Source organism: Penicillium canariense (assembly GCF_028826845.1).
Source record: "Penicillium canariense strain IBT 26290 chromosome Unknown utg000007l_segment0_segment0, whole genome shotgun sequence".
Lineage (NCBI taxonomy): Eukaryota > Fungi > Ascomycota > Eurotiomycetes > Eurotiales > Aspergillaceae > Penicillium > Penicillium canariense.
The window spans coordinates 1,046,469-1,062,525 of record NW_026622734.1 but is presented as its reverse complement, the minus strand read 5'-3'; the positions used below and the strand labels follow the sequence as shown (position 1 = coordinate 1,062,525).

Genomic DNA, 16,057 nt, shown 5'->3' with positions numbered 1-16,057 from the left:
TAAGTACGTGCTCGATAGTACGTCCACTTTCTCCTCATCTCTCACAGATAGACTCGTCCATAATTGATTCAATTTCGCTTACGGCAATTGCCATTTCTTTAGATAAACGTATAGAATTTTTTGATAAAATGTGTGCTTGCGAGTTCCGAGTCGGGGAGACGAGACTGGCCCCGCAGTCTGTTTGTCGCATTTGCCAAGAGTCCGGCGAGATTGGAAAGAGCTTCATTTCTTTTTTTTCCAGACTTCAAAGGGCACGCATCCTTCAGAGATGCCCGGAACGTGTTTGATCGAAGGACAGGCTGGTGATGGCCATTGGATGAAATTGGAGTGGAAATATCACGCTAAGACCACACATTTCCATTCAGCGCAAGTGGACACGTCATGGCAACCCTGTGAGTGAAACAAGGCTACCCCCTGAGCGCAGCTTGAATTGGTCAAAAGTGGTCTTCGTGTTTGGCATGGAGCGGGACAAAGAGGGGGGGGGCGCGTCGCGAGCGGCTACGGGATAAGCACGGCCAATGGGACTCAGGACCAGGACCAGTCCACCACCGGGCCGCCCCGAATCGCAATAAGGTCAAGGAGTGGAAATCGGGAAGGCTTGCTATAAGAACGGCAGTTGACGTGGCAAGTGGGGGTTTCGCAGTGCAGGACGGTTGCATTCGGGCTGAGCGGAGAAGAGACACTTCGCAGTCCGCGATAAGCGAAACTTCACCATTGATGAGGCTAGAACACTAAATATTTGCCATGACCAGTGTGTTGGTGATCTAAGCCGCATAAATGGTAAGTTTTCGTCACTGGCAGCCATTCCATAGCGCTCCAAAACATGTCACAAACTCCACCAACTTACCTGCTGTTGCAAAGACCAATAATGCAAAACCAACTCACGGACATATGGGACCAAGCGAGAGCCTACTACAGCGCGCACTTGAGTGATCGAGAGCGCAAGGCGATGGAAAATGTGACGTCGCAGGAGAAACTATTCCAGCATCTCGATGGACTCAAGTCGAAGTACTCGGCTCGCGGCACCGCTCAAAGCCTGCTGAAGACAAACGTCTTGGTAGCGCAGCTGAGGTCTTTTACTCAGATCATCACCATCTTCGTACAAAGTAATGATATTGCCTCACTTGTGTGGGGCCCGTTGGCATTAATATTTGAGGTAAATCCGGCCACCAGCGGACGGCAACAATTGGACTCACGAACACTAGCTCGCATATCGACATCAGGAGACTGTTGACATGATCAGCGATGTGCTGGAGCGGGTAGAGCAAGCGCTTCCCCGCTTTCAAGAATATCTGAGGGAGTTCGGATCTCGCAGCATCACCACCCGCTTCCAGGAAGCACTTGTCGTATATTATGCCGAGCTGATTGCTCATTATCAGGATTCGATCAAATTCCTGCGTGCACATCCACTGAGTAAGGGACTCTGTGTCACATTACCTGCCCCTGGAAGCCTGAGGCACGAGACCTAAACCCCCCTCTCCCTCTACCCCCCACCCCCTCGCCCCCACTAGGGGAATCTTCCTTGGCTGACCGCGACTGCACGGGGCCCCAGAAAACGTCTTTCTCTTGCATCGGTCAGCAAATAAGTTCAATCTCCTCGCAAATCGCCGCCTAGAGCGATTGAGAGACCTCACTAGGTCGGTGGAGAAGGAGGTGGACTGGCTCAAATACCAAACCCAGCAAACCCAGCACAAGCAAGTCGTGCACCTGCTGCAGGCTACTCGAACCACAACAATGGCATTACAGCTTCCCTTTCGTGACTTTCCCTACAGCCGGAACTTTCAGTTCTGCTTCCGGGACCAATTATTGATTGAAATGCACAATCATCTAGACCCTGGCACGTCGAAAAAAACCACGCTGCGTACTACGAGCCTTGTCGGCCTGGGCGGGGTGGGTAAGACTCAAGTTGCACTCGAGTTCGCATACCGCCATACTCCTGATTTTGATGCAATTTTCTGGGTCAAAGCAGAGACTGAGGCGAAAATTCGCGAATCAATCTGCAACTATGCTCGGGCTATGCAAGACGATACACAGTCTGGCCCTCAGCAAGATGCAGTGCTGATTAAGCGGTTTAAAAGCTGGCTCATGACGCCTGATTTCCAAGGTCTGGCAAGCCCTGACTTAATTGACTTAATGTGCCACTAGTAGATTGACAAAAAACAGGCTCAAGCTCGAGTTCGGTAGCCCCTCGGTGGCTTCTTATCTTCGACAATGTCGATGACCTAATGACCTTACAGCCATTTTGGCCTGGAGGAGCTCATGGATCCGTGATAATCACCACCCGTGATGCAACGGTTGCCCGGCACTTTGGACAGCAAGCCATAGAAGTCCCATTATTTACCAAGGATGAAAGTGTGCAGTTCATGTTCAAAATCAACCCTGGCACGGAAAAGAAGAGCCCCGAGGAACTGAAAGCGGTTCAAATAATCACAGACCGATTGGGCCATCTACCACTGGTGTTGCGAAACATTGGAGGATACACAAGCAGTATAGCGACATCATACCAGATCTTCCTACAGCACTACTCCGATTTCGATCACAATCTGCTTTTCCAAAAGGACACTTCCAACACGACCTCCTACGAAGCCTCGGTTAGCACCACTTGGACAATGACACTATCCCAAATCGACCCAATGGCAAAGGAGCTCATGGAAATCATAGCGTTATTTGATCCGGATAGCATACCGATAGAGCTAATAGAATCCTGGGACATTGATGATAAGTACGCTGACCCCCACCCTGTATAGGCACAGGGAAGCTAACCAAGAGGCAAGGATGTACAATGGACCAAGTGATGAGTTTCCGGAATTGAATGAATGTCTGAAAACCAGGTTTGCAAATAGACAGTCGTATGTCCCCCCTGGAACACATTGGATTGAATATCCTGACCCGGTTGCAGCACTGACAAGGCCATCTCAATCCTGTTTCGCGGCTCTTTGATCAGTCGTTCCAGCAAAGGCGATCAGTTGAGCTGCCATCGAATTATTCGTGAAGCTGTGCTCCAGTCCCTGGATCCGAATAAGTTCGTGGTTCTATTTGACTGGGCTGTGTTTTCCCTAAACGCACTCTTCCCAAAAACACCGGGAGGCGCCCCACTCCTCGCGGAATGGGATGCGTGTGCCATCTACCACAATCATTTGTCCTCACTACTCAACCTCTACCTTCGCTTTGCATCTTCCTTACGACCACCAGTCCTACTGTGCGAAGTTATACGTCGCTGCGCCTGGTAGGCGCTTGCCTCCCAAATCTTTTCCCGGGGCTTTACTAAAACTAAAATCTAGGTATCTCTGCGAGCGCGGAAACTTCACAGACGCCCTTGAACTCGTCAAGATGGGTTCCACTGTTCTTGAAGACGCTGCTGCAATATGCAACTACCCAGGATATTATCCACAATACATGTGTCGTCTGACGGCTGACCTTTACAGCAGTCTTGGGAGTATTGAGTACGAGCTTAACCATCCCAACCACGGACGGCTCTGGTTTGAAAAGGCAGATGAGCACCGCCGAAAGCTGATAGACAATGATACAGCGCAGAGCTACGACATCGAAAGCATGGCGGTCGGCGACGGAAACATCGGTCTATCCCATCTCGCTGACAGCGGTACTTCCGAGCCCAGCATCGCCGCATACAAGTTCCTGATCGAGAATTTTCAGAACAATAACAACCTCTGTATATGGGCTGCAAACCTGTCAATCGCGTATCGGTTCCAGGGTGACCTGGAAGAGTCCTTGGAGTGGTGCAAGGTCGCTGATAACTGGACTCGCAAGACTTTTGGAGAGGACAGTCTCAGCATGGCCATGTAAGCCATCCTGTGGTTATATATCAGCCCTCTGCTTCATGGAAATTAAGTATCATTCATTAGCGTGCACTTCAATGTTGGCAAAACATATATGCTCCTGAAGGAGGACGAACGGGCCTTTAAGGTCTTCAACCAATCTCTCCAAATCCGTCAGCAAAAGGCACCTTCTCACCGCTACACTGGCTTTACCTGCCACCAGATTGGCGTCCTGATGCGAGCAAGAGGGGACATTCCTGGCGCAATGTGAGTTCAGTTCTCCAACTACCTGTCCCCTGCCCTCGTCCCAATCCTTTCCCAATCCTTTCCTACGGCTGATGACGTGATTCTCTGCCGCGGTTCGTGGAAATCAGTGCATCGTTCCAATCCGCCGTACGAATTCTTAATGATTGTGAAGCTCAGACCGGTGCTGTGCTGCGGTCCAAGTTTGCTCTGTCCAAGGCCTTCAAAGAAATCGGCTCTTTTGAGGAAGGAGATGGCCTTCTGCAAGAGGTCATCAAGGGTCTTTCTGCGTTGGACACTTCTGTCATCGCTGATGCTGATGCTGATGCCTTGACGGATGAGCATTTTGAGCGTTTTGTGCTTTACTGCCATCGCTGAACTACACGGTGATGATCGGACTTGCGTGTTCCTACTCCGCTACGTTAATCTAATGAAGCCATGCATGTTCGAGGATCCTGTGGTGGAGTTCATCTAGGCATCGTTCTTCTTTCATCTCCATCAGCAGGCCCCTCCCTATCTCTTCTGGTAAGGGGTCGAGGTGCATCCGTAGGGTCGTAGTAAGGTCGAGGTGCATCGGAATGATCGAGATTCATGACTGACTAGCTGTGAGCTTCTTCCTTAGTGCTTTATAGTCGTTACGTACCGTCGGTGGATAAGGGTAGATGTAGATTGTAGGTCTCAGAGGTGTAAGAGGGGGAGTAATTAGAAGTTTGGTTTAATCAGGCAGATCACCGTGGCCCTCAAGTCAACACTCGTCAACCTTCCATCTTCAACCTTCCATCTTCAACCTTCCATCTTCAACCTTCCATCTTCAACCTTCCATCTTCAACCCTCCATCTTCAACCTTCCATCTTCAACCTCATATCTCTTATCTCCTCTCTCCCTTTCCATCCACCATCTACCTTTTACATCTCCAACCTTTCTTCAAACATCACCAAGATGGATACTACCTGGGATTCGACCGGGCAACAGCCTCAAGATCCAACCCCTGCTCCAACCCAGAGCACCCCCCGATCCCCCTCAGGACCCCTCGCAGCTCTCTGAATGGCAAATCACCCGCCAAGCAACATCTCGCGGGCTAGGCGCTGTCCTCCCGACCTAGTAAGCCTCCCATATTGGATCAAAGTGAGGCATGAAACTTATATGAACGATAGCTGGCCCGGCGAGCCCGATTATGAAAAGATCGGGGAGCCATTCGTCGTCCCGGAGGCGCATGCGGGGCCATAGTATGGCTGTTGTATGTTTTTATTTATCTTTGCTTTTTGGTTTTTCTGATTCGATTGCCCTTGCCGCTTTACTCTTCAGCCCTTCAGCCCTTTCACCCTGAACACCCTGAACACCACTGTTTGGGACCCAAAGTTCCTGCACGGCCCTGGATTCAGAAGATGATCTTTCTGATTCCCTCAGGGACTAAAACGACTGTACCGGGCAAGAGACAAGTTTCTCGCGGTCGGTCGCCAGCAGCTCCGCGGATAGGTACTCCACCCCGACTACCGATTCGCCCTGTCAGTGAGGAGCAGGGAGTCCCGAAGTTTGCTCTATAATCACCACCACCTGAACGAGAGAGAGCGAGATCTTTGCAACCGGCAAAGCGGAGTTCGTCAGTCGGGTTCTATCCTGGATCTGTACCCTTTCGGCTGCAAGCGAGGTCGGCCAACCCGCAAGGACGAAGCCCGTATATCGAATAGGGCGAACTTGCTTTTTCTTTTGCTATTACTCCCATGATCCTAATCATTAATTCAACACCCTTATGTAGCCTTGTCGTGAGCCGTCATGAATACTACTCTATAGGCCACGCCTATGCTCGTATTCATCCACCAACATCTCCACATACACCTCCACCAATCCCTACTCCTACCCCTACGAGCGAAGATGTAGATTATATATAGATTAACGAGGATGAAAGCAAAATGGCGCGAAGATAGTGCGGAAGATAGTCAGGAAGAACCTATAATTCTCTTCTCGATATCCATTTATCGGGGTAGATGCAGCCACTACAACAGAGGATAAAGCAAAGGATCAGAACGCAGTTTAATTCCAGAGAATGACCGTTAGTGCCACTACTACGGATGGTCCCCTTCCAACTTCCGCTTCCACATCACCTCGTATTCCTCCAAGTCACGGGCATTGGCGGCAATCCTCTGAAGCACCCCGGCTTCCAAGGCGTCGAGTTCGATCCTGGACCGGTCAAGCTCCCCTTTCTCGACAGCAAGACGTGCCCGTTCCTGCACAAGGTCGCGGTACTCAGCATTGGCGGCCAATGCAGTTTCCATGCTAGCCATGCCGGCCGGGGGAGGCACCACCTTGGGTCGCAGGGCCGGGCTTGAGGCAGGCATCTGCTGTTGCAAGTTGGAGCCGACGACCCTTTCAACCGTCTCCGCCCCTACCCAGTTCAGAACATCCCGCTTTTCAATGACATCCTTCAGGAAACCGGCAAGGTAACGGGAACTCCCACCACTGGCCTTCCTCACGAAGTCGGCATTCCCAATGGTCAAGTTTCCGACCGCAACCATAAGCTTTTTCGCCCTAGTCAAGGCTACGTTTAGCCGCCGGTAGTCAGAAAGGAATCCGACCTCCGTCACGGAGTTGGTTCGTGGCTTCGTGAGCATAAAAAGCACAACATTTGACTCCGACCCTTGGGCAGAATCCACCGTGAGGCACCGGTGGTACTGGACGCCCTCGGCCCCGAAACGCTCGACTACGCGTTTCACCTGCGCCTTGTAGGGGCATATCAGCATGACGTCCTGGGGCAGGATCCGATTCCCAGTGGACCCATGCGCATACAGGGCTCTTAAAAGATCGATGACGACGTTAATGTGGTCGTCATTCTGCCAAGAGGTACTGCCAGGGGGCTGGAAAGCCTTTCCAGGGGCGTTGATCAGAAGCCTCCGCTTTCGGATAAGCTTTTGCACTTTGAAGTGGTGTCGAGATGCCGTAAAGCTATCCCAGGCATTACCCACGCGATCAGGTGCGCTGTTAATAGGGCTTGCGGCGATCTTGCCGCGATAGATTGCCTGGGCGGACCAAGCCAAGATGTCGGGGTGGCATCGGTAGTTCACCTCGAGAGTGCTGAGTGGGTAGCACCACTCGAGCCGGGCCATCAGTGACCGGCCATGGTACTTGGTCCATTCGTTCTCTCGGCCCGAGATGACGGTCGGCGGGATTTGATCGGCGCCCCCCGATCAGACATACTAGGCGCAGCGACTGCCAGTTCATCGCGATCATCGTGTCCGCCTCGAGGCACTGGCCAGCCTCATCACACAACAAGGCGAATGGCTCGAACTTGCTGATGCGCAACGCCTCTTCGCCCGGACTGTTAAGTGTTGTGGCCACGACTTTGCACTTGCCGATTATCAGGGCCAGAACATCCTCATAGCACTTGACCAGGGCTTTGGTCTCATCACGTCCCAGGACCCTTGGGCGATCGTCATCCAGCATGTCGATCAGCTTCTTGGCTTGTTGTTCAGCCTTATTTTGTGGTTGAGCCCTATAGAGTTCCTTGGCCCTTTGGACGACCAAAGACTCAATCTGACAGTCCTGGATATCAGCTTCAACAGGAGTAATGGGACCTCAAAGTTCATTCAAATGTCCTTCAACACTTGCACGGCGAAGGACTGCCATTTGGTACGCTGAGGTTCTGAAGCGACAGTATCTTCCACACCAGCCTCTAAGCCTCGCATCCTCCTTTAAAGCGAGGTGGAACGTGTGCAGCAGGTTGTCTACAGCCGTATCTGAGCCACCGCAGATCAGGACTCTGAGGTCCAGGCTTGCAAGGATGAGCGTCATGACCAAAATTGTCCGGGTTTTGCCAGTACCCGGTGGTCCTTTGATCAGGTGGATTCCTGCTACAACCTTGAAGAGGGCCTTGTCGACAGCGCTCTTCTGCGATGGGTCGAGAGGATACCTGTTGAGGATGTAATCTACTCGCTCAAGCTGTTGTGGACCTGGAACGATCGAACACTCCTTGCAGTTGATCTCGAAGTAGTGGGGGTTGCTGGGGTCCAGCTCCGATCTATGGGCTAGGATCGTGCGCTGCATGGAGAATCCATTTCCATCATGCTTGGTGGAATCGCCGAAACTGGTCGCTCTTCCTGCATAGACGAGGGCTTCGATCTGTGCATTGCTCGACTTCAGGTTGACTTTGACGGTTACCTCAATCTGCCGACTTTGTCCATTTAGAGTAGGAGTCAGTTGGGCCCGAGTTAAGATCGCGAAGTCCGCTAGACCAGAGCCTACGCAGATGCCCTGACCCACGAATGGCTTTGAATCTTTGCCTGGAAACGGGTTGATGTCGATCTCGTACTTAGCCGGAATGCCCTCTGGTGGTGCTGGCTTCGGATCGGCATTCATCCAGATATGTAGCTTCCAGGTATTCTCTTTGGGAGTAACAAGCTCCAAGGACGCCTGGTGTTTCTGGCCGGTTTGGAAGACACCGTCGTACATGGCCCATTGTACATGCTGTTCGATTACCGCAGCTTCTACCAGTCTTTCACGGCGGTCCCGATCATCCAGGAAGAAAGAGTCGGGTGTCTCCAAGGTGTTGTAATCCCCTTCAGCGTTAAAGAGCCATAGCATCTTGGGTCGACGATTTGCGGTCCCTTCTTTCGGAAGAGGATTCTGCTCGGCAAACCAGAACGGATGTGGCTCACCACCGGCGGCAAAACTTTCCCGGACAAGCTTCACGATCTTGATCATATAGGCTCGAACCTCCTTAAAAACAGCAAGGTCCTTGATGGGATGGGAGATCCAGATAAACACTTTTTTGCCCGACCATTCGATCTGTTGGAGCTTCTTCCATCGGATCATGTCTTCGGGTCCCAATTTCCAGAACGGGCCAGCGCAGATAGGTTCAGCAGACGGGCTCAACTCAAGAAAGCACCCCATGTGATCGTTCTTCATCTCCGGAAGAGCAGCCTTCTGGTTTGCCTGAATGAAGGCATCAGACTTGGCGGAGACGCCCTTGGTGACCAGATCCATTTCTGTCTGGGTTGCCGGAAAGACAAGGTGCGCATCACCAATACGAAGATCTAGTCTTGGCTGCTGAGAATCTAAGCAGATCTTTAAGAACGCGCGGATATGCTCATTGCCTCCGCTAACTGATACGGTGCAATGCCGCTTCCTCTTCAGTTGGCCGTGGAGCTCCTTTGGGTAATCCATTCCGAAAGGACGGTTGAGGAAGTCCGGGACATTGGTTTTGGACGCTATTTCTGATTCAATAACCGTTAGACGCGCTCAAAGAACCAAGATGACAGGATGACTTACTGCTTAGAGCAGAGGAGAAGAAGAGGGGAAAAAGACCGAACCTCGGAGAGGACGGAGAAGATAGGGGAGAAGGGGAGAGCAGAAGACCGAATCTCGGAGTAGACGGAGAAGAAGAGGGAGAAGAAGGGGAGAAAAAAGAACCGAACCTCAGGGAGGACGGCAAAGGACAGGAAAACGCACAACAGGATGACATACGGTGAAAAAAGACGCACAACGGGAAGTCGGACCTCGAAGGAACGGACGCACGAGGGAGGAGGAAGAAGAAGAGGAAGAAAAAGAAGTGAGGAGATATTAGGATATGTGGGGGGTCGCGGTTTCCTTTGTTTACATCCCCTCTAGTATGTATAGCGTGACCTGCATCCTGTGCGTGAGGACGGTCTTGGTGTCGAAGACGAGTCTAACCGAGATCGCGAACCAGGGCTTCTTCGAGCTCACCCCCGAGTCCAAGTTCGGGATCAGCTACTGCAGCAAGTGCATGAAGAAGTTCTTGGACGAGGACGACTGCTTCAGCATGTATACGTGCGCGGGCAACGCCATCAGCCTGAGCATGATCGGGAGCTGGAGGCCGTACATGATCCTGAGCAACAACCTGGGTTCGAACGGGTTCCTGAAGATTGACGAGGACGAGGAGCGGGATATATATGTGATCAGGAGCAACATCGAGTACGGCCACGGCTAAAATCGTATGTCCTCTCTAACTATCTTCTTGACCGTCTTCTTGACCGTCTTCCTGTCTGCGCATTATGGGATTTGTCCCCACTGTCTACCACCCAGTGCAGTTGGATGACTCCGCTGTAGGTGTACTATTTAGCATTGATTTTCGCCCCAGCGTAAAGCCCGACAAACCTTAGATCGAGAAAGGATATACTCTCTGGAGAGGTCTACGGTGCCTTGGAGAATACATTAGATAGTTATAACGCCAAGGTATCATATTTAAGAGCCATCTTTGAGAAGATCATTCCCGGTATAAACGATATATGGGATAAGCGATATGTCATAGTCCTTTAGCCTCTATGAATTCTCGTCTCTTACTGTCCAGCTACCACGACCCTATCGGTCATCTTCCAACCTTTACCCCCCTCTCCCCTTTGTAACATTTCGCGGGCGATGAGGGACGTTTGTGGACCATTGCAAGATACACCGCATAGCACCTGTCACCTGTATGTAAAGAAAGCTAAGTCAGGCCGATGAATTTTGATTGATTGGTTGATAGCAAATTCCATCGATTGATCACACCTTCCTTCCAAGGTGTGAAACGTCGAGAGTACCTAGTTTAAAGGCATTGGAATAGAAATCTGCCCCGGCACAAGAGTCATCCCGAGGTCCCACAGCCACAAATACAGTTCAACAACGGAATTCCTATCATCAAAGGGTGGCATATGTCGTTTTCCCCCTCGAACTCGGTCGCAATTAAGAGTGAAAATAACAATATCACAATCCCTTCGATATATAGAGGTAGCGTAAGCGACCTGGCTCCTGTCGATTCTTGAATGCATCTGCACTCCATCTCGGAACTCTTCCAAGTCCCAGTCCTCGTCTACATTGTTGTAAAAGTTTCCCCACCAGATTAATCCTTCTTCCAAGAAAGGGTGAATAAAGGGAGAAAGATCGATATCGGAATCGACTCGAGTTAGATCGCCAATTCGTAAATGATCTCCGTTCCTGACTTTCACTTCTGTGTATGCGGGTCCATATACTACCCCTCCATCTTTCTCCACTAGCCCGATACAAGACCGAGGAGGTTGCTGAAACAACATCCGAGCCCAATTAGCTTCTTTTCGGAGAAAGCGTTCGTTAACCTGAGGATCAACCGGTGGTATCTTGATCTCTCTAACTTTAGGTGCTCCCCAACTTTGTGCCTGTTTTGAGCAGAACCATGGCCATATATGCTTGTCTAGTAATGGGTTGCGAATACCTGGTGTCCCGTGTGGTAGAGTGTATCTCACGGGCTTAAAGAATAGGGCGGCTTGTAGATCGGCCGAATCTTGAATTAGATCATGCCATCGATGGCACACTCTTTGGGCCGATGTGAGTAATGTTTGCATATCGGTCTGGATTAAAATCATATCCAGGATCTCGGTTATCAAGAAAATCTTATGCGGCTCTATTGAAGCCATAATCTCAGAAGCCGGTAAAATTCGAGTATGCGATAGTTAGAAGACGGTGGGACAAAGGGAATCGTCTACACAAAGGCGATAGCCTGCCTTAAGGGCCGGTAACTTTGCGACATGCGTTAGTCATTAAGTCAGACAGACGCCAACTTGGTGTTAGTACTTCCTATAAAGGGCAAGCTCTGTTACCTAGTTACCCACCCGGACCAAACCGCGGCCGGTTCCAAACTCGGTCATGTTCCTTCTAAGGCTGGGCTGAGACTTCGGAGTCCGACTATGTTTTCATGTTCATGTTCGTCGATCTGACCTCGTGTCTACCTTGAATACCACTGATTGTGCCAAGGAATAGCAATGTCGTGGTCTAAGTGGTTACAAAATCGCAGGTTTCCAGATACGTCTGTACTACATAGCCTAAAGTCCTATTTTGTGGCTTCGATTGAGCTCTATATTCGATTCTAGATTAGATACTACTATTGATAACTGCTGAAATATACGAATCGTCGGTCGAAATCCCCAATATGATGTCCAGGAGCTAAGTCAATCTACAAAGAGCGACCTCACAACGTACCGTACCTTTCCGTACCTTTCCGTACCATCATACTCCGGAGTAGTTGATATAGTAGGGCTCAGCTTTTCATAATAGGATATGACATCCACTAGTCCCAGGAAATAGGCATGAAAAACGGCAGTCATGAGCCTAACAAACACCGACGCCCCCCAAACCCTCATTGAGAGAGATGCAGCCGAGCCTGGGTTCTGGCCCAATGCCTACAATATTTGATGACATTCTTTTTATGCGAGAATAAAGGGCTGGCACTCGAGGAGATGGAGATGGCTGTCATTGCACATATTATGACGGGAGGTCCGTTCGAGATATCTGGATGGTCGTGCACATAAGTACCATGTAGAGTAGAGGGAACCCCCGATCTTGGTGAATATTCTATCTCAAGTCACAGGAAACATAACCGGCAACGCCAGGGGGTCAAGCGAGGAAAGCCCGTAGCTTCGCGTTATCCAAGATCTCTGCCTCAATCAACCGTCCGGCCTCCGAGACATGGCCGTTGACCAGCTGATAACGCACCAGTGCCGGAACATTGTTGACCTTCCACTGCGTGCGGTAGATATTATTGGGATCTCTCCATCTGGAAACAGGCGTTAGTCCAGGACATGAACATTCCTTACGGTTGAGGCGTGACTGCGGAGTGGAACGTCCACCTCGACACGTACTCCGGTTTCTGTCCCACGGGGACAATCGCTACTGTCGGCGCGTCGGCCGCCGTAAACGCGGCATCGATGTGCGGCAGCGCGGCACGAACGTCAGGGCACCATGCTTGTTTGGTGATGGGGTCGTCTCCGGAGACGAATGCAAGGAAGAGCTTGGCGCTAGGGGCCGCAGGCAGCTCGAGGAGCTGTGCAGAGCCCGGGAGGGTGAAATTGCGGATGATGGGCATGGAGGGCGGCGATCGGGTCGATGGGGAAGACAGGGTTTGTTTAGGTCCAGGACGCCAAGTGGCCTCAACTGGGTATCGGAGTCATGCGAGTGTCGTGAATTGTTGGGGGAAATGATGCCATCCCGGCCTAGTCTTGGTTGATCGACTCGGCGAGTTTGCGAAATTCTGCGATCCCCCGCGTTCGGTGGGGCCGGACGGGGGCGTGCGCGACTTTGTTTATACCCACCCAGACTACTTGATAAGAGGATCTCGAGGACATCCATGCCATGGCTTTGGTAATATACATTCGTCACAATTACTATGGCACGACAACCGCCCGAATTACGTCGCGGGGACATTTAACATTACTCCAGCCGAGAACTCAACGGCAAATTCCGACTGGACCGTCCAACGTACACGCTCTTCGGCCAAGGTGAAACAAGCCAGTTCTGCGACTTCACGTCCCAGTTACTCAAATCCCGGCGAGTGAGCGTAGCCCGGAACGTCAAGGTCTGCCCGGGCAGCAGATACATCCGGGCAAAGTCTCTCAGTTGGCGGGGTGGGTTGTCGCCTCCAAGGTCCACGTAGAGCTGGACAACCTCGTCGCCGGCTACGTCGCCCGTGTTGGTGATCTGCGCGGTGACTTCGTACAGCTCGTCGTAGAGCATCTCGTTGCCGCCGCTCGAGACCGGGTCCCCGGCTGGGTTGACGGGCTGCGGCGAGCCATCCAGCGCGAACGGTGGAATGAAGTCTGTGCTGCCGTAGTCGGGGTCTTGGGATGCGGCGCGCAGGGAATCTGTGCTGTTGAGGTAGGGGTAGATGAAGGCCTTGATGTACTTGTATGCCGCGGGGAACCCGTAGGTCTGGAGGTCCTCGCTGGGGGGCTGTCCCATCGCAGGTGCATGCGCCGTGGTACCGGTCGCGGGGCTGTAGGAGCGGACATGCTTCTTCACGACTCGGAGATCGGAGTATTCGAACGTGGTGTAGGACAGGCCATACCCGAATTCATAAATCGGGTCGATCCCCGCTTGGTCGAAGTGGCGGTAATCGAGATAGATGCCCTCGGTGAAGTCCTGCTGAGGCGGCCGCTGGCCGTTGTTGGGCTCATACATAATGTCGACCCCATAGTCCTTCCGATGCTTGGCCCAGGTAAAGGGAGAGCGACCGGCGGGATTGACCTTGCCCCAGAGAATATCGACCAGTGCGTTTCCAGACTCCTCGCCGGGCAGGCCTGCCCAGACGATCGCGGTGATGTTCGGGTGCTCGTACAGATCATTTAACAGCACAGGACCGCCGGAGTGCAAAACAACAATGGTGTTGTTACACACAGAGCTAACCGTCTGGATCACCTGGTCCGCATTCTGCCAGAAAGTCAGGTTGTTGCGGTCACCCCAGTTGGTGTCGACCGTGATGTAGCCTTCGCCAGAGTCAGCATTGCCAAACACGATGCAGGTGGCATCTGGCTGCGACACAAGGGAGGAGATGGCATCGCCGTCATAATTATCGAGAATGCTTTCATAGCGGCCCCCGTACTCCAGAACCTTGGACTGAATGGCAGAGTCGGGGGGTAACCAGGTAGGGGAATTGGGTGGATCCAGATCCCCATCCCATCGCGAGCGTGCCTTGGTCACAGCCACGATCTCCACAGCCGTTGGGTCCCTTGGGATTCGGCCCAGCATCCTCACCCACAACAGCCACGAATTTGGGAGCCTTAAGGGGAAGGGCACCGAAGTTGTTCTTCAGCAGGATAGTGCCCTTTGCTGCAGTTTCGCGGATAAGCTTCGCGTGATCGCCACGGACATCGACATGCCAGTTGACCTGCTCGTAATCTTCCTTGCCATAAGCATATTTGTAGCCGTCGGTGCCAGAGGTCCAGGAGTTAAAGTTCACGTCCGGTTGGTCCTCAATGGTGAGGCCAACCTTGAAGTACGCTGCCATCATACGCATAACCATATCATCGAGGCGCCACTCGGGCACCGTGCCGTTCAGAACTGCAACCGTAAGGTTGGAGCCCCAGAAGCTCAGGCCAGAGTCGAAAACGGTATCGCCCGGCATCGACATATCCAGACCGGCCAAAGCGGACGATACCCCAGAATGTTGCGCACTCCAATCACTCATAACAAATCCTTGGAAGCCCAACTCGCTTTTCAGAAGCTTGTTCAGAGTGTAACTATTCTGGCATCCGTAGGAGTTGTTAATCTGCGAGTATGAACACATGAAAGACCCTACACCAGCGCGAACCGCATCGGCAAAAGGCCATAGATACAACTCATGCATAGCGCGATCCTCGATGTTGGAAGAAATCGAATCCGAGATAGTGTAGCCGTGGCCCGTAGCCTCGCCGGCCTGACGGAAATGTTCCTGCTCATTCCCAATGTAGTGTTTGGCACAAGCAATCACCCCAGTGTCCTGTATGCCCTTGATAGTCTCGGCCATAGCGACACCGGTCAAGACGGGGTCGGGGGAGAACCCCTCCCAGTTCCGGCCGCCCTCCGGCGTACGACCTAAAGGACCGGCAACAGGCCCCAGTTGCACCGTGACGCCCTTTCCCTTGTGCTCCTGTGCCATGGCACGGCCTCGTTGGTAAAGAATCGAGCGGTCGAAAGTGGCGGCCGCCATTTGGCTGGATGTGAAAGCGGAGGTGTAGTCGGCGAATCGAACACCTTGGGGTGAGTCCTGGGTACAGAAGCCCTTAAATCCAAGTCGAGGAATCGACCCAGTGTTTCCTACACAAGGACCATTGGCCCAGCTTCACAGAGTCAGGGGCTGTTTGAAAATCAAACCAGGAGCAGCCAGGGAGACTTACCCAACACCGGTGGTCAGATTGATCTTCTCCATGAGTGTAAGCTGCGACACAAAGTCGTGGGCTTTCTGGTATGCGACCTCCCAGCCCTCGGCACGAGGGTTCATCCATGGTGATGGGTAGAAAGGCTCCGAGAACCATTCGTTCACTTGTGTTCCATGCAGCATCTGTGGCTGTAGAGCACAGCAGTTAGCTTAATCGGTCAACTTGGAAGACGTTAGTTGACTTGATGACGAACTTGGTGTTCTTCCACAAGTTGCGCCGCGGCTGCAAACTGGCCAGCCCATGACGCAAAGGCCAGCAGAATGGTAGAGCCCTGCATGCTTCAGGTGCTGGTTGTTGTCGACCGAGCTTGTCGAGCCACGTCCGTTGTCTGTCTCGAGCCGGTCTCTTGTACTCAAGGTGCCGAGGGTAAATATGGGATCAACGCGA

General features: G+C 52.1%; 5 protein-coding genes across 5 annotated transcripts; 2 read left to right on the top strand and 3 right to left on the bottom strand.

Annotated features, from left to right (window-relative positions):
• Positions 1–949: 949 nt before the first annotated feature.
• Positions 950–4,397, top strand: N7482_009398 (uncharacterized protein; the record flags this gene model as incomplete). Its single annotated transcript, XM_056691522.1, has 8 exons — positions 950–1,156; positions 1,206–1,413; positions 1,553–2,104; positions 2,164–2,722; positions 2,900–3,226; positions 3,282–3,800; positions 3,864–4,043; positions 4,151–4,397. The coding sequence occupies 8 exons, from the start codon at positions 950–952 to the stop codon at positions 4,395–4,397; spliced, it is 2,799 nt and encodes a 932-aa protein (XP_056539228.1).
• Positions 4,398–6,082: 1,685 nt separating this feature from the next.
• N7482_009397 (uncharacterized protein) lies at positions 6,083–9,176 on the bottom strand (the record flags this gene model as incomplete). Its single annotated transcript, XM_056691521.1, has 3 exons — positions 6,083–7,153; positions 7,212–7,524; positions 7,681–9,176. 3 exons carry the CDS (start codon positions 9,174–9,176, stop codon positions 6,083–6,085), a joined length of 2,880 nt encoding a protein of 959 aa, XP_056539227.1.
• Positions 9,177–9,621: 445 nt separating this feature from the next.
• Positions 9,622–9,960, top strand: N7482_009396 (uncharacterized protein; the record flags this gene model as incomplete). Its single annotated transcript, XM_056691520.1, has 1 exon — positions 9,622–9,960. The coding sequence occupies one exon, from the start codon at positions 9,622–9,624 to the stop codon at positions 9,958–9,960; it is 339 nt and encodes a 112-aa protein (XP_056539226.1).
• A 2,414-nt stretch (positions 9,961–12,374) lies between these two features.
• N7482_009395 (uncharacterized protein) lies at positions 12,375–12,843 on the bottom strand (the record flags this gene model as incomplete). Its single annotated transcript, XM_056691519.1, has 2 exons — positions 12,375–12,528; positions 12,620–12,843. 2 exons carry the CDS (start codon positions 12,841–12,843, stop codon positions 12,375–12,377), a joined length of 378 nt encoding a protein of 125 aa, XP_056539225.1.
• Positions 12,844–13,187: 344 nt separating this feature from the next.
• N7482_009394 (beta-glucosidase) lies at positions 13,188–15,732 on the bottom strand (the record flags this gene model as incomplete). The annotated part of the gene is made up of 3 exons (XM_056691518.1): positions 13,188–14,444; positions 14,512–15,571; positions 15,629–15,732. 3 exons carry the CDS (start codon positions 15,730–15,732, stop codon positions 13,188–13,190), a joined length of 2,421 nt encoding a protein of 806 aa, XP_056539224.1.
• Positions 15,733–16,057: the final 325 nt, after the last annotated feature.